Raw genomic sequence first — 24,629 nt, forward strand, 5'->3', positions numbered from 1 at the left:
AGTAATAATATGTGTTGTATCAATGTGTGTTGTATCAATTTTCTACATTTTCTGTACTAACTGCATATTGTAATTTTAATCGATCTAAATTAGATTTAACAATAAGCAGAAATTCCTGAAACACAAATAATCAAAATTCATGCAATTTGATAGAAAGAGAAACCCTAAATGCACTCTGTGGTGCAGCCTGTTAAAACGATGGAAAGACATCAGATCGCACATTTTTGTATCATTCGAAGAACAAACATGAAATATGCAGAACATATTTTCTTAATTTGTGACTTTGGGAGGCAGAGGTGGTGATTTCCTACGAGGGGAAAGGCAGGAGGAAACATGCTGACAAGCTAAATACACATTGTGAAATTTCTGTGTACACACAACAATCACTGATTCATTAAAGTTAACACATTGACATGTAGTCTGATGTTGGATTGCTGATTTCCTTCACTTTCTATTCTTACACACTTATACAGTCCTCCAAGGCTAGCCGTTCAGTTCGGCTTCTTTATAGTCGTCATAGGTATACAAAGGTATATGTATACAAAGTGTGATATTAACTGTAATCCTTTATACAGAACTTTACAGGACACAACGCGTCAAAACTGGGCCAATTATTTGACCAGTAAATTTGCGTGATAGAAAAGCCAGATTGGTTAAGTAACAAAAAAAAAGGTTTTAAAGGGGAAAGAAAGAAACAAGGCAGCTGTGTTTTAATGAATACAATAATACTTTTAAAGAAATAAGTATCCTTTCAATGTAAATCTGAAATAAGTTCTCACATCCTTTCGGTACTTTGGTCTAATGATTCGTTTGGGGATTGCGGATCACCACATCTGTAGTCTCCCAGCACTTTTCTATCCAGCAGGATGGCAGCTCTGTCCTCAGGCTCTTGCCATCCGGGGCCCCCTTCTTGCCGCCCGAAGAGCCGCCCGCTCTCGCCCACGCCGCGCCGGTGGCGGGCCGCAAAAGCTGCCCAGACGTCCCCAAGCGAAGAGTCCCACGAAGGCCGGGGACACCAGGAAGACATCCCTCCCCGCCCTCAGCAGCCGCTGTTGCGTCGCATGAAGGCGTGGCCCCTGACCGGGTACAGCATCTCGATGAAGGCGAGGGGCCCCACCGTGATCTGGCTGGGGCCCTGCACCTTGAAACCCGACTTCCGGTAGAAGGGGACCAGGAAGTCTTCGCACATGAGCACGGCGCGGCGGACGCAGGGCAGGCAGCGGAGGTACTGCAGGTAGCGCCACATCAGGATGGAGCCTTTGCCCTGCTGGCGGAAGGTCCGGTGGACGGCCAGGACGTGGATGTGGACGGTGGTGCCGTGAGGCTTATGGAGGGTGAGGGCATCCTGGGGAAAGGAGAGAGAAGGGAAGAGGTTCATGTAAACGCTGCTCCATTCTTGTTGGGACTTCTGATGGTAAGTTTTAACCACCAAGGGGATTGAAAAAAAAAAAAAAGTCGAGTGCAACGGTTATTTTTCGCTGATTGAGTAACTGCCGATTTTGATCAAAACTGCTGGCTCTTTCTCATTATTCTCTTCTGTGTTGTAGTGTTCTCTCTCCTCCACTGTTCAGCAAAGCTCTTCCTTTAAGCTCTGATTGCTGCTTTAGCTCCCAGAGGCAAAAAGAAGTTGACACACATTTCTCGGGAAGCGTTGAAAACTGGAATTGTAATTGTATATTCACTGTGACCTCTGACCTTTATGTCATTGGTTTGACTCCCTTCGGCCGATCCTTTGTATTGCACATTTGCCTTACAACTGTGACATTAAGATTTGTATACACTGAAATAAATCCACCATATTTGAACCCCCAATTCCATTTGTATTATAAGTATTATTCTTTATTGCAGAGACACATGTCTTCAAATGCATAATGAACTAAAGTAGGAGAAATTCATCTTTTTAATCTGTCAACCATTTTCAGGTTAGTAGAGTTATGAAACAACAGTGTTCTTAAGGGCCTCTTATCTCGCTCCAGGTGGTATTTGGAGACCATGACCATGCTGAAGCTGGTTCTACACTCTCACATGAGACATTTAGGAGGATCTGTGAAACATTTATTATCCCACTGAATTTTCCAAAGATCACACTTTAAGGATGCCTATAAAGCTTTCCCAATCTCTTCTGTTAATCTGACTTGAACCTGTTGCATTTCTCTCGCCAGTCAGCCTGAGCTAAATGACTGTCCATGTGTCCTGTGCTGTGTCTTACCGTGGTAAGCCTCTCCTGGTCCCACAGAGAGCCGATGACGAACGCCACCAGACGTCCCTCCTCGAACCAGCCAAGAGACAGCTCAGGGCACAGGGTGAGGAAGTGACGCACCTCGTCCAGATGGAGAGGACACTCACCGGACACTGAGATGAAGGCTGTGAGGAAGGCGAGGAGGAGGAGGAGGAGGAGGAGGAGGGCATTAGACACACGGACACCTTGATGCGTGGGAGGTGCACTTGACACTTGCAACTCACATTTAGAATGTGAACGGGAGACGCTGGATCAGTGCTGAGGGGTAAACCAGTTTACACACACACACACCTGGATGCATAAGTTACATTTACCTTTTTGTAGTTTTGTAATATATGTAAAATATTAAAAAAGAAGATAAATGTATATTCGCGTTTGTAAATGTAATATATGTTGATTATGGATGTCATTCTGCCTATCGAGTTATCATCACCTGGAATGGTTTATGCGAGTGACTATGTGAACCGAGGCTGCAGCTGTTTCCGAAATTCCGAAAATGTTCCTTCTGTAATGTCAAAAAGTCACCTCACCTTCCCTCTCGATCTCGAACACGCTGACGGCATCCTCCGGGCTGAGGGAGCGGAACTCGCTGGCGGGCAGCGTGTGTCGGCGGCCCCGCGGCCCCGGGGAGCGAATATGGAGCGGCCCCATGAAGGGCACTGCGCTCACTGCCGACATGCTCCGATGTTGTTGCCCCCCCCCCTCCCTCCCTCCCTCCTCCTCCTCCTCCTCCAGAGTAAGGACAGAGGGGACCGTCTCTGTTGTGCGCGGGTGTAACCTGATCCGCGCGTAACGGGACACTGAGCGGAGCGCGACGCGCTGTTGGTATTTATACCTGCGCGCACAGGGGCGCTCGGTTTATAATCCCAACGCCAGCTGGATGATCGATTCCCCGTGAGTAAATTGAACGATAAACATGTTTAGTTAAGGTCAGGAGGGCTAATTATCCTAATCATGCCACCAACAACCCCCCCCCCCTGCAGATTTGGCACGTAGCGATCATGTGCTGTAGTCTCAGACTAACGTGTTACAGTTATAAGCATCAGGTGGAACAGTCACAGAGTGGGAGACAGTGCAGATGGGAATTTAGAAGTATTTTCGTCTGTTCGTAGACGTCAGACCACATGTCAAAACGAACAAAACAAAAAACATTATTTTAGAGGTAGACGTCTTATCAAGCCCCCAAGATCTCCGCTGGCGTGTTGCCTAACGAGCCGCCTTAAGCAATCCACTTAACACTCTCCATGTGACTTCTCGGAGGCAGACTTTCCATTGTCCCTTTAAGTCGAGCCCACGATCTTGCGAATCTGAAAGAGGATTACGGGGCGAATCGAAGGGTTGTTTATCACCTTTTCGGTGGGAAATACACTGTCGAGAATTTCGAGAAGCAAAAGCCACGTCACTCACGAATTGGTTCAACGCAACTTTCTAACAAAAGAGATTTGAGAAAACTCAAGAGGCCATCGAGGCAGAGGCCAGGGCTTTACAAATGGTGTTTTGTATTAAGGAGAGGTCTAATTAAGACGAACTGACACCAAAAGCAAGTAGACCCCTTGTAGGGGTCACAAGGCTGAAAGTAATCTCCATCTCAAGATAAACACGAGCCGATCTTTATCATGCGCACTCTGAATATGAGGTTATAAATGTCTCCTTATACGTTTTGATGATGTCTAAACCATGACATTAAATTGTGGGGTTCCCAATTTCACCTCTAATTTCACGTGTTTCCTTTCGTGTGTGACGTAAATTGAGTAAGATAAAGTAAAATATTGAATTATAATTCTTCCTAAAATGAAAACAGATTTTAGAATAAATATGTAACATATTAGTCAAACAGACAGAGCTGTATATCAATAGAATATTCAACACACCAAATATGTTAGTGCACATTGTAAATATACCAAACGGCTTCAACTAAATGTAAAGATTAATAATAATATATATAATAATAATAAATTAATTAATAATAAAGATTATTAAAATTAGACTGAATAATTTGCATCCATGCAGCTACAATTACAAGGCAGTAAGGAACTTTGGGGTGGCTTTTCCCTTTTAAGCTCCCTCCATCGCACACACACACACACACACGCACACGCACACAAAACACTGCTCAATTGTATTTTTTACTGTTTCATACTTTTCTTTTTTTCACAACATCAACAAACATCATTGAGCAAAGGAAAAAAATACATTATTATGTATGTTTTTAATGTAACACATTGAATACATACAAATACACATTTTATTAATACAATAATAATACTTTTTATATTTAAAAAATAAGCATAACCGTATTTATAATCGTTTAGGAACTCCCCTCACAAGTATTTAAAATAATTTCTGAACGTTTTAATGAATGTGTTAAAGTGAACGAGGCTCACGCGCGGGGAGAGGGGGGTACGGCGTGATGACGCGCACACACTGCGCTAGTTACGCAGCTCTCCGTAGCGACGTAAACACGTGCACTTCGCTGCTTCCAGGATAAATCTTTCTCATTCCACCGTCATCCTCGCCCTGTAGCTTCACTCCCTGACAACAGCAGCGATGACGGAGCCCGTAGCATCGGATGCGGCGGCATCCCCGACCCCGGGCCTCTCTCCCTTAGCGAGCCCGGGCTCGGAGCCTCCGTCCACGGCGCTGTCTCCCACAGCGGACGGCTCGCAGCGACTGCTCTTCTCCCACGACCTGGTCTCCGGCCGGTACCGCGGCTCAGTCCGGTTTGGCCTCGTACGGATGATCCACGGCGAGGAGGATTTTAACTCGGACTCGGACCTCGACGATGGCGGAGGGAGAGGCGGTGGAGGAGGAGGCGGCGGCGGCGGCGGTGGTGGTGGTGGTGGTGGTGGAGGAGGAGAAGGGCGAGTCCAGTGTGGTTCGGACACAGAGAGCGCCGCGGACACCCCCAGTCGGCCCGTCAGTCGGGGATTTGTGCGCGTCCAGTGGTACCCTGAAGGAGGAAAGCAGGACATCAAGGAGACAAAGGTACCCCCCTCACGTCACCAGCTAGCTAACGTGCGAGCTGTTTACACTGAGACACGCGCCCCCCCCGCCCCCGCTTGACACGAGGGCGGCCCTGTCCCTAACTCCGCGACCCGAGTGGACTTCTTCGCCTGTTCCGGGGCCGAGGTTCACTTAATCCACCTGCCGTTTAAACGCGTAGCCCGGCTCGCTAGCTAGCTTAGCTCTCACGCGCATAGCTAGCTAGCGGTTTAGCGCGTAGCCTCATGTCACTCAGCTGGTGTTCAGCAGGCTCGTCGATATCCACACGTCCATGATGTCTCCGTCTGTCATCTGGAAGGCGCCCTCTGTCTCCTGAGGGACACGCGCGCTAAACGTTTATTTTACTTTTTAATTTTCAAATTTAGGCGCTGGAACCAGTGCTTTCTTTTGGTATGCATTCTTGAGAAATTGCAGGTGATGGAGGTGGTATAATTGTGGGTTACTCGTGCACACGCGGCTAGTTATTAAGGTAACGGAGTAAATCCCAGAAGCACCCCTCAAATGTGTACTATAGACATGTTGTAAAAAGACCCACTTAGTGGTTTTACTCTATTATGAAGCTATTTGCTAAACCCGCCTCTTGTCATCCGATGCAGCATGTTTAGCAGCAAATTGAGTTTAATAAACAAATGAACATGACATGCGTTTATTATCAAGACTGTATAAAAGGTGTTCAGGTACATCGCTGGTAAAAGGCACCATCTTCCGGGCCTTGCTCCACCTATGGACCCAATTGGGTGTACATTTGTTATCCATGGACGTTTCATTTACACCACGCCCCGTTCTTCAACCAAATAGTTTTATAGCTGATGTAGAGAAATCGGCTCTCTATTCACCGGGGCTTCTCCACATTTCTCCCGGGCCTCGTGGAAAGAGTCACGCGGTTTGAACGAGGACTGATCTGGAGAGCGGCTCGTACGAGGGCTGATGGACGAGACCAGAAGAAACCCATTTCAGGACCCGCCGTTGCCCAGCATTGTCTTTTGTGCCAAATAAGTGAAGCGCTGGTCCGAGTGTCATTCAAACTCTTGTCACGGCCACAAAAGCTCCGGTAAACAATGTTGACACAACTCCCAGCCCGTGGATGCTGTGTCATTACGAGCCCCAAAGGATCTAGTGTGTCTGTGTGTGTGTGTGTGTGTGTGTGCATGCATGGATTCCTCTCCGTCCTGCTCATGTTTATGTTTTAGGTTGTTGATTTCTTGTTAGGTTATCTGCATCCAGCACATGCCTCCTCCCAGTGGGCTGCTTCCTGGTTCAGAGCGTGACTCTCATCAATAATTTATGATTGAAGCAATCATACTCCCCCCCCCCCCCCCCCGGAGTATGTGAACATCTTCAAGATTATGTCAAAATAGTTTTCTCCCAGCAGCAATGGGTGGCGTTTAGCGATGTGTTTCTAAGCTTAACGCTCTGCCCACCGATGGCTCGGACTCGCCCACATGAAGAAAAACAAACGCCACACGGGCATCGACTCTCGGACCACCTTTGAATTCCAAAGTGCGTTATGCCGGAGTTCCACCCGTGCCCCTGAGATGGGATCATGTCTGCGTCTGCGGCTCACTACGTCACACTGACGCATCACATAGTTCTTTTATTTTCTTTTTTTCGTGCCCTATGAATTCTTAACGAGCATCTCCAGAAGAGGTGAGGGGGCTTGGATCTGGGTCTCGGTGCGGATGGGGACGTCTCGGGTGTTGTCAGCGGCACTGCTTGCAGTTTCACAGCGAGTCAGTCGGGAGCACGGCGGACTCTCTGTGACTGCCAGAAAGGCTTTAAAATTGGTGGCATAGAGCTTGAGTGAGCCTAAAGAGCCTATTTTTCTCGTTGTTTCCCCCCCCCCCTCCCCTGTGCACTTGTTTGCATCATTGGCCAAAGCACAAGTGATTAGCTGACGATTTTGCCTTCACCTCCTGCTGCAATTGCACACAAAGCACCGCTACTCAATAGATCTGAGCCTCTGTGTTTCAATATGACGTTTTCTATTAACAGATACACAAACCTGTCTGCTTCATTCAGCAATAGAGAAGATTATTGCCCCTTTTACTTGGAGCTGCAAGTTCCTTGAAGGTAGCAAACGTTCTTTAACATTTATGTGAAGGATTTTTTTTATGCTCTTCAGCAGCACACGGTGGCGGTTACCATGGCAACAGATTTTAAATTTTAAGGTGTGTGTGTGTGTGTGTGTGGTGAAAGTTTCCTAAGGGGGTTACTTTTAATTTTTCTTTAGTTCTCTATCTTAACCATAGTACAAGAAAATGTATTATCCTCATAAGAGTCTGCGTTACTAATATATTGGTAGGGGAAACATTTATTTTGTCCAGATGCAAATAACACGAAATCATGAACAGTTGAATTTGTGTGCTTGATATTCTTTTTAGATTTGGGTTTAAAAATATATACTGCTGTTGACTTCATCTTTACCTTCTCATTGGGCTGATTTCATTTTATTTTGACAACTGCATGCTCCGCTAGTCAGAGTTTAACGCGTGCACGCACAGCCAAAGAACTAGAAGACGTTGCTTTTGCTTGGCTGGTATCTTGACAGCTGTAGTAGCAGCAGAAGGGTTGTATGCATTGTGAAGTGAGCCCCCCCCCCCCCCAAACACACACACCCTCCTTACTGTAACCTTATCAAGTCATCCATTAGCCATCAATCACTTTGGCACTTGTAATGCTGGGGTAACGTTTTGCATTCATATTAACCTTATTGCTCTTCTAACAGTGAAATGATGTGTTCACCTGATTTTAAAGCTCATCTGCTGATAATTGGCAGTATAGAAGAAAAACCCATTAGAAATACCAAGGGGTGAAATCAGGGGAGAGCACTGTAGGAGCTGCATGCTCTGACCTCGAGCTGGCCCTGCCCCCCCCCCCCACCTGCTGTCCTAAAAGGGCAGACTACTGAATATGCGGCACAGATTTCCTTCAGCTCCCATCAATCCTCTGCTCAAGGTCAGATATAGGTTTTACTCCCAAGTGCCTCAGCCATTCATTGTGTTCGATTCAATCCGCACAATATTCTCTTTTCAGTGAGCGTGTCGTCTGAGCAGACAGCAGCCTCGCTAACGCCCTCCATTGTATCCTGCAGCGTGGTTTTGCCTGGGATGCTTGTGGAAGGCTGGCAGACGTTGGTGGATTCTGGGACACAGCAGCGCTGTGGAGGGATTGGCCATAGCTATGGCTTTGAGCAGGCGCCAGGCAGGAACACACACACACACACACACACATATGCAGGTTTTTCACACCCTGTTCAATTACCATGATCACCGGTCCCTGGTTGTTTTTCATGCCACGTTGATTGATGCTCATCTGCGGCACCACGTCGTGACAAATCCAAGCCTGCAAAGTAATTTCCAGGTGCCCACTGGTTACCACTTAGGGGTGGGGGGGGGGGATGATCTCAGCAGCTTGAATTTACAGGAAATCTGAGCGGACAAAACATAACCGTCCAGCGCACCCCACCCTTTAGTGTCCTCTTTTTGAGCCTCATCTCCTCCCTCCTCCTCCTATCCCATGCTGTAACCCGCCCTCCCCTGCACTCACCTCCTTAGCGTCCCAACAGACCGGTGTTGGAGAATGTTGACGTAATGTGCTGCTGACTGGATTGTCGTCCAGCTCCTGCCCCGAGATAATGGATCTCACTCCATCCTTTCTCTGCACACACACACACAGAGACTGAAGTAACTTGCTTAGCCGCATCCAGCCCTCTTTCCTCCATCTCTTATTTCACATAGTCCTCCTCCCTCTTCTTCTCATTCTCACTCCCCCTTTTCTCTGCAGTATTGGCCTTTCCTGGGGGGGAAACTGTCTTTTCTCTTAACCCCCCCCCCCCCCCCCACACCCTCCTGCTGTATTCAATTTGCTTCTGTCTATTTCTGGCTCCTTTCTTTCCCTCCCTCCCTTTTTTCTTTCTCCCTTGTGGGATTCTTCCCAATCTCCCACTTGTAGGGCTGGCCGTAGCCTCCTCTGTTGCTCACCTTTATTCCCCCGACCACGCACCCGGGCCACCGCTCCTCGCACCCTCCTCCCTATCCGACCCTGCTCTCCTCAGCCCTCCTCCCCATCAGACCATCCGACCCTCCTCCCCTCAGCCCTCCTCCCCATCAGACCATCCGACCCTGCTCCCCTCAGCCCTCTTTCCCGTCTGACCATCTGTTTCCTCATCCCCGTGATTGACTTTCGATTATTCTCCTTCCCACCCTTCATATCCCACTGTGTCTCCATCGTGCTCTCTGCCGCTTTGTGAGCCACGCTCATGTACAGTTCCTGCTTCCCTTAATGCTTCCCCACCTTATATTTTCTTTTTTTCCCCCACTTCATCGGTAAGATGGTAAAATTGCTCTGTTATAGATACAGTGTGCTATTGAGCTTCCCATCATTCCCTCGTGGTCCTGTTCTCTCTTCCTAATAGAGCTGTGCGGCCTTTCTGTGTCTCAATCAATAGTCAGATGGCACTGTCCGGCAGCAGCGAGGGGAGAGGAGGGTTGATCAATGGTTTCAGTAAAAATAAAATGTATTTGTTGTACTTTTGGTAAGGTCTGGATGGAGCTTTAGGCCTATTTTGGTCATTTATGTTAATGACGAAATTTTGCTTTAAATTTCATGCAGTAGTCTGTTTCATATGTATTTTGTTGGCTAATGATGGAGGAAGCAGCTCTCCTGACCAGTGGGACAGCGCGGTGTTGGGGCTCCAACATGCACTCCCACGGAGTGTGAAGTGGCTGCCAGGTGTTTAGACCCATCACTTTAAAAGTGTGCAGAGTAGTGAGCAAACAGATGGACAACTGAAAAGTGGAATATTGTGCGGTACCGTTGGGATACATTGATATGAATGTTTGGCGTCTGCAGCCACGCTACGCGACATTAGGAGCGCCAACCGTGCAAACGACAGCTGACGGGCCAAGTGAGTGAGCCAGTGGCTCACATTGACAAACTGCTCAGGTACACATTAGTCCCCTATGGCGGTTTGCTGCAGTGCTCTACATACCGCACCTTTTTAAGCTCCATCTCCCATCTGCTTCACGTGGGGTTTGCACAATAGACAAATTCAAGGTTTTTTTTCTTTTCGTAACCAAGTTTAATAGACACTGAACTACCTAACCGGCAGCACGCGTTGTTTGACGGCCACCTGAGGGTTGTGACATGTCCTATTTTACAACCCAGCCCTTAAAGTTCTAATGATGTAGCAGAACCAGGATTTCCCGAGGCTAATGGCGGGGGGGGGGGATTTGGTGACGTGTGACGATGACTGCGCCTCTTTCCGATTTTGCAGATAAATACTTGACAGAATCTGTGCACCTGTTACTACTACAACAGTACATTTGTGGAACAGATGGCTCGCCAGTACCGAGACCGCCTGGTGAAGAAAAGTGTCCGTCAAAGTGGAGAACAGGCGTCCACCTCCCGAGCTGCAGTCCTCTGCAGTGTCCCTCCCCCCCCTTCTACTCCCCTTGCTGCACCTGAATAATGACTCGTGTTAATTAGGCCGGGAAGTCAAAGCAAACAGTGTCCTCCATCGATCCCTGTAATCAATCTGTTTCCTTCTGCCTCTTCTGACGCGATGGAGAGGCTGCCAATGTTGTCTTCTATTCAGAGACTCCCCCCCGCGTATTAATCCGTCTGTGCAAACGAGCGCGTTATCCTTTTGTCTGAGTCCGGGTCTACCGGCTTCTTCCTGCCTCACCGCATGAGCCATAGCAACAGGAGGCAGATTTGTTGTAACCTGGCGGTCTCGTTTTCTGCTGCACTCGTTGGCACAAATCTGTGTTGGCGATTCTGTACGAGAAAGGAAAGGCCTTTTAATTGGTGCTATACGCGCTCTATTAATGTGCCTGTAGGGAAAGGCAGGCATGTCGCTGAAGAAATGCTTAATCAGTACCAAGGGTCTACAGTCCCTGCATGTGAGCCATAGGAAGCGCTATCAAGGTTCACGCCGTGCTCCCCTGCAGACAGCTGTAAAGTGACTAACTTTATATATATATTTTTATCTCTAAACAAATCAAAAAGTTGCAGAGATCTGCATCTTTCAGTTGTGTTCTTTTAAAAAAAATAAAATCCGATGAAAAAAGATTTCTCAACTTTGTAAAAGAGAACAATCGATAGTAAAAACACATGTAAGCCTAATGCGTGGAGTTAAACTAAGTATCGTAGCATGCGTTCCATAAAGCAGGTTTTAATTAGTCTCCTTGCTGGAGTTGAATTGCGGAACCGGTATTAGTTGCGTGTCTGCATGTAAGCATAGAAATTAAACCAACATAACGACGCAAACTCAACTACCACATAATGCAGTCGCGTTGTGATTGTAGTCTTCTGGCCGCTGCCCAGCTGCAGCTGCGTTCTTATTCAGTCAACGTTCTTGATGTTGAGACTGAAGTAGGACACTGGTGTGCATGCAACCGCTCACGGCTGCTGTCGCTCGTTCAGGCAGTAGACGAGAACAGTCTCCCTGGAGCGAACTGCGCTGGAAATTCTGAACCATTTCTTTTGGTCTCCGTCAACACGGTGATGTCCTCCCTCCCCTGCTTAGGGTGTAGCTGGAGAGGCGTCTCTCCCACTGCAGGGACACGCTGCTCTGTGGCAGACAGTAGGGAGCTGGTGGGAAATGAAGGGCTGGGCTTATCAAGTGGGTCGTACCATTTGTCAACAGCTGCTTCATAACAGCTGGTTGACAAAAACTTTGCATACTGGTTGTGATTGGTAAAAGGAGCAAAGGTCTCGGATAGTGTGCTAAATGGTATCGATTGAACTGGGGGGGGGGGGGAAGATGTGGAACTCGTATAGTAATAATACAGTCATAGAAAATATTGACTGGTTTAATTTTTTGATTTGACCACACAGAAAGGGAAATTATGTTGTTGTTGTTGTTGTGGTCCATCTGTCATGGACCTTAGAAATAAGCTTCAGTGCAGTGTTCACTTTTGGTTGTACTCAGAGGATCTTTAAAATATGTTGTTTTGCAAATCGAGATCGGGTAATTTGGTGAATATTTCATAACAAGAAGCTGAATTGAATTTGTCTTACCCGTCACAAGCATAGTACGTACAGTACAATGTATATTTTAAATATAGTTCCTTTTTAAATTGATCTGTATTTAATGCCATGCGTAAACATGCATGTCTGCGAAGGAATTCTTTCTGGTTTATACATGTATCAAAAGCCATGATCACTTATGCATGACAGTCAATTTACTTTGCAGTGCTACTAATGATGTAGAGCTTATAATCTGTTTTTAATCAGAGAAAAATAAATCTACACATTGGAAGCATTGACAAGCTCCATAGACCTTAGTCACAGGAGATTGATTTCCTCACCTTGGTTCTAATCGAACAGGATGATTATCGAAAAATGCCTAATGTTACTCTACACAGACCACAATTTAAATGCTACTTTTTTTTATTTTTTTGGATTCAATGAACCAAACTACAGTGTGAAAACAGCAGAAGGAAACTACTCTCCCTCCAGTCATCAAGATGCAGCAGGCCTCAGTGTTTTGCTCTCTTTACTCTAATTGCTTTCTCCTCTTCTACTTCCATCTGTCTCCACCCGGCTGGCTGTTTGTGCAACGGAGACACACATGACCATTGGCTGATTTGTTGTTTTGTCAGTTTGAAGATGCTTTCTCAGTTCAGTCAATTGAATGATTTCATTTGGAAGAAGCTTCATTTTCTGCAGGTGTTTTTTTTTGTCTGTTCAGTTAATGTTTAAAAGTTAGCCACTTTTCAAAACTATTGTCATTTCTAGTTGGCATCTCTCAAAGCCAACAGAGGTGAGGTCATGCCAATTTCTCTTGATTTAGTCCCTTAGTTAACACTGTAAACATGAGTTTATAACTTCAATCTTAAGTCTTCAATATAGCATTATGTTCATTTAGTAACTTGAGTCAAATTGGCGATTAAGCATCTATGCTTTGGGGTGGGGCTACACAGTGATTGACAGGTCCCTACCACAGTGTGTTCTCTTATCTGTGTTTTTTTTTTTTTTCAGTTTGTTCCAATAATCTTTTTGTTGTGCTTCGCTCCTGCCTCTCAAGTTCTTTGTTGCAAAAAAAACGGACAACGAACTTGTCGACGCTTTAATACGGCCATCAGGCCGATAACGTCTTCTTCCTACGTACGGTTTTCAGATGTGTCAGTAGGCACCAGTGAACATGACGCACATACACAACATTGATTAACATGATGTTATAGCTGCACATTGTCAGTGTAACTCTTAGCTGCTCCAAAGTGACCTTCACTGATTTTGATTTCTATTAGGATTTTTTTCATATATCAATAAAAGCTGAGAAGCTGCAGAGACGCTGTGAGGAATAAAGAGAAGCGGCTTCTCGCCCCTGAATATTAAATGGATCATAGTGGTGCAAATGTCTGATTGTCTGTGCTGCTCCATAAAACTTGAGCTGTTCTTTTGAAAGGCTAAATCCAACAGTTCATGAAATCATTCTCAAACCCTGCAACATTTTGTCTAATGGCCGTAGAAAGAAGGAAGGCACGGACGATCCCCCTAAAAAACGGGGTTCTTATGTTTTGATGCAAATATTATAAATCGTAATAAGTCGCAAGTCTCCAATCAGAAGAAATATGCAGTAAAATGACAAACCATTTAACTAAATGTTTCATGTCTGAGCCCCTTGATTATCGGATGAAGCTAATGGAGAAGATGTGTTTTCCAATCCTGTCTTAAGCTAGCAAGTCCTGTTTTCTGAGCCATAATTGATCCGTTCACAGATCCTATTTAATCATCTCGCTGGGGGGGCCGGGCCCCACCAACACCGTGCCGCTTGGGGCTATTTTTGGCACAATGTGCCTCACATGAACACGGTGTCCCCACCGCGGCTCTGGGAGCCGAGCGCAACGTTCGCCCGGCGCCTCCCGTTTCCCGACCCGCGTCTCTCTGGGCTTTTGGTTCTCCCTCAACGCTGCGCCGCCATCCGCCCATCAAGCCGTTTGGTCCAAGCAGTGGTTAATCCACGCCGGTGTACAAACCCTATTGTTATTTAAATGTTTGTATTAGTAAATTGATGGCGACTCCTTGAGTGTCGTCACGCCAGCCCGCCCAGTGGAGTCCAGTCTCTGTCTGGTTGGCTCAATGAGTGGATCTGCTCTCCGGGGGCGTTGCAGCTCTGCTGACGTGTCTTCGTGGACGAGGCCGTGACAGGGTTCACGTCAGCATTCTTCTCCGGAGTTTGTCACGTGGTTGTTGATGTGGAGAGCTGTTCTCTCACGAGAAAGTGATGATCCATTTTCAGCAGCAGATTAGGTTGTTAATGTCCTGTTTGAGCCACCTTTTTATAAACCTGCTTGTCTTTTCTCCTACAGCTGAAACTTGAAGATCGATCCATCGTCATTAGAGACATTGTGCGAAGAAATAACTCTAATGTAAGTAAATATGTTTTTATTTTTTCCATAGTCCCTCCATGACATCGCTCTCTTGTCAGTCATGTCACTGTTTTCCGCTCTGTTCCATTTGCTGCAACAGGCACGAGTGGAATATCATAGCAGGTTTAAAGCGAAGCACCTGAATAAACCCCTGTTTCTCTTGGCTGAAGTGTTGTAGCATCATTGCAGTGGAGCTCATTTCTAAAATGTGTTTGCATTACAGGACAACCAGTGTGGTATTGTGACCAACATTGATATCGAGTGTGCGGTGAAACTGGTGGGAACAAACTGTGTTTTGTATCCAGTTAACAGCAAAGACCTGCAGCACATCTGGGTAAGACTTTTCATACTCATTAACAGTAATTCTGTGCATCCTCATGACTGAACCGGGACATACTGATGAGGAAGTATCATACTCATCGTGTTCTCTCTAGTCTTTCATGTACGGCGACTACATTGCCTATGACTTCTGGCTGGGGAAAGTGTACGACCTGACTAATCACATCATCCTCAAGCTCTCCAACGGTGCCAGGTACACTGCGTGTGTGTGTGTGTGTGTGTGTGAGTGTCAGTGTGTGCTGTAACCATGTTGGAGTCAGTCGGCAACGCGCCGGCACACATTCGTCAGCGCCAAACCCGGTGAACGTCAACCGGTGGTCTTTCTGCCTCCCTCCAGGTGCTCCATGAGCGTGGAGGACGGCGCCAAGCTTTACGACGTCTGTCCGCACGTCAGCGATTCGGTACGTAGCCGCGGGCTCTTCTCCGTCACCTGACCGCACATCCGCCGTGAGCGGCGCGGCTGCTCTGTTTACGTTACGCTTCCACCTGAAAGGGTCGGCGATGTGTCCTCGTGGCTGTGCACGGCGAGCGCCAACTTTGTGCTCGAATAATAAAATATTCCGTACATGAAATTAAAGTTAAAATATTGCCTACATAATCATAGTTATTCTTGATGTTTTTCATCAGTGCCACTGGGTTGGATTCTGCACAAAATCAGATGGAATTGTGCAGCTTCATCACCTTAATCGGACTCTTTCGGCTCAGTCCTCCAGGCAACCAACCAGTTAAAGTGAATGTGGTGCAGCGTTGCCTCCATTCAACACAAAGTTCCCTCTAGTAGCGTTAAATAAATAATTGACTGCATTTAAACTGTCCTTAACTTAAAAGTGCTTTGCTTTATTTGTGATGTTATCATCATGAAGTGATGGTGCGTTGTTGCTGTGTTGGTTCTTCAGGGTCTGTTCTTTGACGAGGCGTACGGTTTCTACCCAGGCCAGGTCCTGATCGGTCCGGCCAAGGTCTTCACTAACGTCCAGTGGCTGTCGGGGGTCAAACCCGTCCTCAGCAGGAAGTGCAAGTTCAGGGTGGTGGTAGAGGAGGTGAGACGATGACAACGACCCTCCCTTTTCTCCTCTCTCATGGCCACCCGTATTTGGGTCATATACGTGAATAGATTTGTTTTACACTGAATCTCCACATGGCGTCCTCTCCCCAGGTGAAAGTGGTTGAACTAAAGGTGACGTGGATCACAAAGAGCTTCTCTCCCAAAGGTTCGGACAGCGTGTATCCCCCAGCCTCCACCATCACACAGGAAAACCTCTGCAGGTCAGGTCGACTACTGTCGTGTCTTCGTCGGTGTTTGCCGAACGGATGCAAACTGAAACTCTCTCTCTCTCTCGTTGCTGCTCTGGCCGGGTTTAGGGTGAAGCGTCTAGGATACTACGACCACACCCAGAGGCAGCTGGGGGAGAGGGCCCTGTATATTTTCCCTGCCAAGGGCGATGCCACGCGCATCACTTGCGAAGGCCCGGAGGGTGCGCCCGTCCTGCCTGAAGACCCCGTGGCCAGAAAGGTATTAATGCCTACATTTCTCAGTAAGGATTTAGTTTGTTTTCAAACTCTCACATGGCTTGTTTTTGTCTTTTTATGCAGTTGAAAAGGATGTTCAAGAAGGATTTGGGGAAAAAGACGGAGAGCGCCGCCGACGCACAAGGTTCCAAGCAACACTGCAGAGAAAACACAATATCCAGAGGAGCACGCACGCACACACACACACACACACACACTTCTGTTCAGTAATGCCTCTAATATGAACTCGGCAAGACTCTGATGTTGATGGATTTCAGTAACCTAAAAATAGACATATGCTGCACAGATAGATCATGTCGGATACTTCGGCTGGAAAAATATTCTTTGCAGGATTTTTGCTCGTCATGCAGTGAAAAGCTCTGATATCGGCTGATATTGTTCTTAGATCTGAACTTTTGACTTCTCTACTCAAAAAGGCAGCATTGGTGCTTTTAGTTTGAGGATGAATTGATCTCGTAACACTCCACTCTTGTCTTTATGTGTAAATGCTGCCGCGGAGGCCATCACCCGATCATTAGTCAAAAACATGATTAGTAGGCAGTCAGTCAGCATTTGCTGTAGGCAGTGAGACAGAAGGGAGAGCAGATGAATTAGGGTCTTTTATTTCATTTAAATGTGAACCGATGTGCAATAATTATTCTTTCTTTCTCACTCACTCACTCACACACTATTCATTGTCAGAAAAGTGTGCAATATTTTTCTCACATCCTGCCTAAAGTAGCAGAGAACCAAGTATCTCCATTCGAAGTGGAGTTGGAATGATTTAAAGTTCCCGTGAGACATCAGGCAGTGCTTTCCACAAATTGAAATCACGTTGAAGTGCTGCGCACTTACGCTCCGAACAGACTGCATCTGTGCGTGAAACGGAGAAATAGGAAAAAAACCATATTTTTCTCCAGTTCTCGTTGATTTGCCGCAGCGACAAATGAAGACATCAAATGTAGTTTTGCTTCTAAATTATTATTATTTTTTTTAAATCTTGTTTTGAATTGTAATGCCTTTTTTAATTTAAAATCCTAATGTTTACTTTTACCTCTCCCCAGGGGACAACAGATCGGAGCAGACGGACTCTTCTCATCCCAACAACAACAACAACGGTCCCGCCCAGAACCCCAACGAGCCCTCGGCTGAACACGGGGAGCCGGACGCCGACGACGAGGCGGCAGACGACACTGACGACACCAGGTCCGATTCACATTCAATGGACTCACGCAGAAATGTCTGGTTCTTCTACGGAGACTCGTTTATTGGGCTTATTCTAGAACGTGTAAACACGAGGATAGATGGATTGCATGATTTTCCTGACACAACTCATTAGTGAAAAACAATATACTGTAATATTTTAACAGGCGTAATTTACCCTCTGATACAAGTGATGGAAATAAGATTTCGTCAGTTTATTTAAGTCTTCTTTGAAGTTTAACCTGAAAATGACCACCGATCGTCCTTGAAATGCAAGGCTTACAGACTTTTGCTGACTAATAACTAAGGGAAAACTATTCCTTGTAAGTCTGTCATTCATCTCCACTTTTAACGGCGACGTTTGACCTGTGACTGTTCTGGTGGTGGCAGCTCGCTGACGTCATCGGCCAGCTCCACGGCCTCCTCTCAGAGCGGAGGTCTGGGAATCAACCGCAAGAAGAGCATCCCGCTTTCCATCCGCAATCTGAAGAGGAAGCACAAGAAGAAGAGGACCAAGTTCTCCCGCGAGTTCAAGCCTGGAGACCGGTGGGTAAACGGCAGCGAGCGACCCTCCAGCACTCCTTTCTGTGGCTGCACTGCTTCTTTATTTCTTGTGTCATTTTGTCTTGTTCTTATCCATTCATACATTCTTCCTTTGCCACTGCGTCGGTCTTATGATCCTGTGTCCTTTTGTTGTACTTCAGAACAAGTGTTTGGTAAATCCATACGGCTGAGCAGTTTTCTCCTCGCAACTCTATCAAGACTTTTATTTTGAAAACCAGACCAGTGACATTGTCTCTTATCAACTGTTCTAATACGAGTTGAAGACATCCAGTGCTCTGATTGGACGAAAGAAAGTCATGGGGGGTGCATTATTCAGCGATAATGTACGGTTGCTGTTCACGTTGACCCCATTGTTCCAAATCACTGCGCACCCAAAGTAACATGTTAGATTTTGCGTAACCGTTGGTTGACATTTCAGCTTTTCGGTGGGTGGCGATCGCCGGAAAAAGACCGGAAGCACCACTAATGATCGGTTTGGGGCAATGCGAGCTTTTGCAACTGGTCAATGAGCGATGTGAATGAATGGGATGGTGCAAGGAGACCCAACGCTGTTTACATGCACATACAGGGACTATGCGATAAAACGTTTGGTGGCTACAACTATTTTGTGCTGTAAGGCAGCTATTTACTTTTTATAATTTCGCTGACTGTACTTTATCGTCCAATAACAGTTCGGGGGTGTTTTTAGGCCCGACGCACAGCGGAACCCTCGAACTGTTACATTATCGAAGAATAAACGCATGCTTTTCCTGCTAAGCCGACGACAGAGTGTTGGTGTGCTGCTGCAACCTCCCCCTCGTCTGTCAAAGGACTCGTGTCTCCATCCGACTGACAGTGGATCAGCCACAGCCACTACTGCTCACTGGATATTTTCTCTTCTGACCATTTTCAATAAACACTAGAGATGGTTGTGCGTGAAAATCCCAGTAGATCAGCGGTTTGTGACGTACTGGACGGCACCAACAACCATCCACGTTCAAATCACTTGAACCCCCCCCTTTCTCCCCGTGCTGGTTCTGGTGCTCTGTTTGAACTTCAGAACTACATGCCTGAATGCATTGAGTTGCAGCCATGCTGATTTTTTTTTTTTTTTTTTTAAGGAAAATAATGAATATCATCTATTTTAGAATAATGCTGTAAAATAACAATGTGGAAAAATTGTTCTGTGAATACCTACCGGATGCACTGTAGTTAACGATTCATTTAAAGGATCCTTCATGTGACTGAAATAAAGGTTTACATTTGCCTTTTTGGTTTTACTGTGCAGCGTGGCAGTGGAAGTCGTGTCGACAAAGACCACAGCTGATGTGATGTGGAAGGACGGGCGGGTGGAGAAGGGCATTCGATCAAACAACCTCACCCCAATCCAGCACCTTGATAGCCATGAGTTTTGTCCCGGGGACTTTGTAGTGGACAAACGACGTGAGGAACAGAAGTTTGATTACAACGTCTTACAATGAATTGTAAACGTTTTATTTTAGGTGTTGTTGCGTTTTCTGCATTGCTCTCAACTGTCCGTTCTCACTCACTCAGCCCAAGCCCTCCAGGACCCGGGAGTGTATGGTGTGATCCAGTCTGGAGACCACAAAGGAAGAACTTGTGTTGTCAAGTGGATCAAACTCAACTCTGCCAGTGACGACGTTGAGGTCAGTCTTAAAAAAACAGGACGGCTGTATTTTTGTTTTAAGGAGTGTGGAAAAACATTGATTTTTTTCCCCCCTCTCTCTTTCACAAGAATATCGAGTGGTAGTATGTATGAAAGCTGCATGTGTTAACCAGAGCAACCTGACTACACTCCTTTTTGATTTCAGGTTTTCGGTATGGAGGAGGATGTCAGCGTGTACGACATCGCAGATCACCCCGACTTCCACTTCCGCACCACAGACATAGTCATCAAAATATGGAACACTGAGAACGGACACAATGACTGTGAAAACGAGGTGAGAACAATCTGAATGTTTGCTCTACCCTCACTGACATTGAGGTGGACAAAATGATAGAAACACTCAAACGGCTTGAACTATAAATGAACATGCCTAGGCATATATGTGTATTCTGAGCTAATAAACAATCAGTGACAAATGAAAAGCCTTCGTTGAGGACTCTCATTGAGGTGTTCTTCACTAACATCAGGGCGACATATCGTCAAAGCCTACAAACAAAAATTGATTCATAGTAAAACCTATACGGGCTGTCCTCATTTATTGTAGTCCTGGGACAGCAAGTAAACACAGCTGACAGGGTGGTGTTTGTATTATAATTGGAGCTAAAAGAACAATTTGCAACATGCATTCTCCCCTTTGAGCCCTTTTTAGTCTTCTGTTGATGATGGTTGTGTCTCCACATCCACATTTCCCTCAGACGTCAGTCGGTCAGGTGTCCAGGGTGGACGTGAGCAGCAAAGTGGAGGTGGTGTGGGCGGATAATTCCATGACAATCGTCCTGCCACAGGTAAGTGTGTTTTTCCTGAGTGACATTCGTGGCATCAGTCGGGAGACGCTTATAGTCTCCCAACCATCGCACACTGCAGCACCTCTACAATGTGGAGTCCGAGATCGAGGAGACCGACTACGACTCTGTGGAGGAGACGAGCAGCGTCCTGTCCACTGAGGAGTGGGAGGACGAGAGCGACAGCTGGGAGACGGACAACGGCCTCACCACCGAGGACGACGTCCACAATGCCGATGAGACGGCGACCCTGACCCCGACCCCGACCCCCACGGGCAACAGGACGTTTACCATCCCATCCCAAGAGGACGGGGAAGCTGGGGTTACCAGCCCCACTAAAGGAGGCCTTGCAGAGGATGGAGAAGCATCTATGGCCGCTGCTAGCCCTGCTTCTGGAGGAGGTGGGGAGCTTCGATTCGGACAATAGCTTTTCATAACTTGGACAGAATGGCGATGCAGACTTCACTTGATGCTTTTAGTCAGACTGTGTCTCATCATACTTATAATTATTGTTCTCTTCACTTCCTGCCGGCTTAGGAACCACTCCAGGAGCAGTCAATGGCGCAGAGAAGCCCAGTAAAGATGGTGCCTCGCGGGGCTTCAAGGAGTTGAAAGAGGCACTGAAGATCCTGGAGAGCCTAAAGAACATGACCGTGGAGCAGCTCTGGACCGGCGGTTCTCCGACCTCCCCGACCTCCATCGAACCCACCTCGGCGACAAACGTAGCGAGCTCGGCGACGCCCACGGCCCCGGAGAAACCGACAAAGGAGAAACGCTTCCTGGATGACATCAAGAAGCTGCAGGAGAACCTGAGGAAGACCCTGGACAACGTGGCCATCGTGGAGGAGGAAAAGATGGAGGCAGTGGTGGAGGCAGGGGTCAGTGGAGGGGCAGCGACAGAGGTGGGTGTTGAACAAGAAGAGCAGCGCACATCAATGAGCAGGGTCTTACTCGCCGGTCTGTTGCTGTTCAGGTAGAGCGAGCCGGCGAGGAGAAGCACCCGCAGGAGCCGCAGACACCGGTTGGTGGGCAAGAGTGGCCCAGTGAGTTTCTCAGCGACACGCCAGTACTTTGCCAACAGACTGGTGGCAAGCCCGGCGTCACCTTCACCAGCGCAAAGGGAGAGGTGTTCTCTGTGCTGGAGTGGGCTCCAGGTGAGAAAAAAAAGTTTCTCTTTGAGTCCTGTGATCACGCAAGCTAAGCAGAATTTGTTCCTTTCTGTATTGCTATTTAATAATCTGTCTTTTGACTCAATTTTCTTTAGACACGCACTCTTTTAAGAAAATGGAGTTCCAGCCAGCGGAGGCAAAGAAGTTCTTCAGCACAGTGAGGAAGGAAATGGCTCTACTCGCAACCTCTCTGCCGGACGGCATCATGGTCAAAACATTTGAGGACCGCATGGTGGGTTTCCTTTTTTAATTGCGCTGTTAAAAAAAGACTCTTTTCTGTAAGGGGAAAAAGTAGCACCATCATCTGTCTGTTCAGGGTTCTTTGCATGATTGTAGCTACAAAGGGCTAAAACTCGTTTCAAAACAGCATCAAGATTCCAAGTTTGATCTTTTGTTCCGTCTCACCCATCTTCATCCTAAGAACAAACTACTTTAGAGATGTAAAAAATGTTACAGCAGAGAGCTGTTTCTCATGCAGTAAGAGTCAGTTCGGATCTTGCTGACTGCATCATAAAACGTGCGCACTAGGGTTAGTCTTTCGCTTCGTTTCGACACAGGACCTGTTCTCGGCTCAGATCAAAGGGCCGACTCGTACGCCCTACGAGGACGGCCTCTTCCTATTTGACATCCAGCTGCCCAACATCTACCCGTCCGTGCCGCCCCTGTTCCGCTACCTGTCGCAGTGCAGCGGCCGCCTCAATCCCAACCTCTACGACAACGGCAAGGTCTGCGTCAGCCTGCTGGGCACCTGGATCGGCAAGGTGAGCGTAGCGGGTACATGTATGGTCCGCCGTAGCTGCACGACTGAAGAGCTTTTGAGTCTTCAGACGTTTTGAAGAGTCTTTGGAAAGTCTCGTAGGCTAAAATAACATTCGAATGCCTCGCGATGTCGTCCTCAGGGCAATGAGAGATGGACCAGCAAGTCCAGTCTGCTGCAAGTCCTCATCTCCATACAAGGTTAGAGCATGCACACACTCCCACTCCCCCCCCCCCCCCCCCTTCTCTTCACTGCAGCACAAAAATGTTTTATTCATTTGTTCATTAGCTCAGAAGCGCTTGTAGTGCAGCGTCTCACTCTGCCCATCTGTTCATGCCTCACACACGGAGACATGACGCCACTTCCATCGGACTTATGTGCAGTCTGCCCGGACAAACCAAGTCCAGAGGATTCACTTGTAGTGTAAAACTTGTCTAGTGCATGGTTGCCATGTCCTTGGCAGATTGTTGGTCAAAGTGTCGTTCACCGCACAATGACATAGCTGCTGCTTCTGGTTGTCTGTCAGTCTAAAAATAAACTTAAACCTGCATTTTGCGCACACACACACACTTGTGTATCTCTGCAGGCCTTATCCTCGTCAACGAGCCGTACTATAACGAGGCGGGCTTCGACAGCGACCGCGGCCTACAGGAAGGCTACGAGAACAGCCGCTGCTACAACGAGATGGCCCTGATCAAGATGGTCCAGTCCATGACGCTGCTCCTCCAGAACCCCGTGGAGGTCTTCAAGCAGGAGATCCAGGAGCACTTTGCCTCCAGCGGCTGGCGGCTCGTCCACCGCCTGGAGGCGTGGCTGGAGCTGAACGAGGGCGCCGAGCGCTGCCAGGCGGCGCACGCGTCCTCCCGGTCTCATCACACGAGGGACCGGGCCTCTGCCGTGGACCCTCTGGACGAGCAGGGACTCGTGGCGGTGGCTCACAGCAGCCCCGCTAAGCCCGGGGAGGACGGGGTCACGGGAGTTAGCAGTATTATGGAGGAGGAGCTGGAGGACTCAGGGCTGAGTCCCTCCACCACGGCGGTCTCTCAGCCAGAGCTGAGCCAGAACTCTGACTGCGACAGCACCCAGGGGAGCGCCTCGCTGGGTGGCGAGAACAGAGGCGGAGGCTCTGTGGCGCGCGGCGGGCTGCCAGAATCGGGTTCGGTCGTGGTGAGCGCGGGAGGGGCGGGCCCCACGGGGAGCCAGCCGGTGGTGCGACCAAAGAAGCGGAGAAAGAGCTACCGCAGCTTCCTGCCAGAGGGCGGCGGCTACCCGGACATCGGCTTCCCGCTCTTCCCACTGTCGAAGGGGTTTGTGAAGAGCGTCCGGGGCGTGCTGCTGCAGTACCGGGCCGCGCTGGCCGCCGCTGCCATCCCCGATCACGCGGAGGACAAGTAAGTGCCTCCTCGCCGTTCCCCCAACACCCCACTGCACTGTCTCCTGCTCTTTTGCTCCTCCTTTTTTCATCCGTCTCAAGCTGTAGAGGAGGATTCATTAGTTTTAGTCTGGGGGGGGGGCGGTTGTCCCAATCCAGAGCTGGACCCCCTCCCCCTCCCCCCCCCTCCCCCATAACTGTCCGCATTTTTGTCCTCCATTTCTAAGTCTGTACTGCTCCTGCTTCCCCAAACTCAACATTGCTCTGCTTTATTTTCTTCCCATAATCCCTCTGGATCAAACCGCGATCAGCCCCTTCGATCAGGGGAGTTAGCAGCTTCGGGGTTTGAATGCCACTTGATAATGCCTTTGTTCTCCTTCAGTGTCTCTGCAGATGAGTGGGATGAATAGAGTGGGTGGGGGTGGGTGGACCTCACTTGCGCTCCCCCATTTGCACAAACGTACGGGAGCTACGTGGTCACACAGGAAGCCCTCATCTGTTCACGGACGCAGGAAACAGACATTTTTACCCGAGGCCATCACAGGCTCGCTCTCTCTCTGCCTCGGCAGGGCTTTGATTTTAGGGGAGATGGTGTGGATGGAAAAAAAAACTGAAAAAAATGCCTCCAGCAGCACCCACCACCGGGGGG

General features: G+C 47.8%; 2 protein-coding genes across 2 annotated transcripts; one reads left to right on the forward strand and one right to left on the reverse strand.

Annotated features, from left to right (window-relative positions):
* Positions 1 to 911: 911 nt before the first annotated feature.
* aanat1 (arylalkylamine N-acetyltransferase 1) lies at positions 912 to 2,917 on the reverse strand. The gene is made up of 3 exons (XM_037472832.2): positions 2,770 to 2,917; positions 2,210 to 2,364; positions 912 to 1,345 (listed from the first exon to the last, which is right to left on the reverse strand). Exons 1-3 carry the CDS (start codon positions 2,915 to 2,917, stop codon positions 1,040 to 1,042), a joined length of 609 nt encoding a protein of 202 aa, XP_037328729.2. The 3' UTR covers positions 912 to 1,039.
* Positions 2,918 to 4,559: 1,642 nt separating this feature from the next.
* ube2o (ubiquitin-conjugating enzyme E2O) lies at positions 4,560 to 24,629 on the forward strand. Its single transcript, XM_037472208.2, has 23 exons — positions 4,560 to 5,224; positions 14,560 to 14,619; positions 14,843 to 14,953; positions 15,054 to 15,151; positions 15,296 to 15,359; positions 15,855 to 15,998; positions 16,115 to 16,224; positions 16,321 to 16,471; positions 16,552 to 16,612; positions 17,532 to 17,673; positions 18,061 to 18,216; positions 19,502 to 19,656; positions 19,768 to 19,880; positions 20,046 to 20,174; positions 20,596 to 20,685; positions 20,765 to 21,083; positions 21,220 to 21,584; positions 21,656 to 21,836; positions 21,947 to 22,083; positions 22,409 to 22,612; positions 22,751 to 22,808; positions 23,195 to 23,999; positions 24,363 to 24,629. Exons 1-23 carry the CDS (start codon positions 4,787 to 4,789, stop codon positions 24,388 to 24,390), a joined length of 4,119 nt encoding a protein of 1,372 aa, XP_037328105.2. The 5' UTR covers positions 4,560 to 4,786; the 3' UTR covers positions 24,391 to 24,629.

The sequence above is a fragment of the Pungitius pungitius genome, chromosome 9 (assembly GCF_949316345.1).
Source record: "Pungitius pungitius chromosome 9, fPunPun2.1, whole genome shotgun sequence".
NCBI classification, from domain to species: Eukaryota; Metazoa; Chordata; class Actinopteri; order Perciformes; family Gasterosteidae; genus Pungitius; species Pungitius pungitius.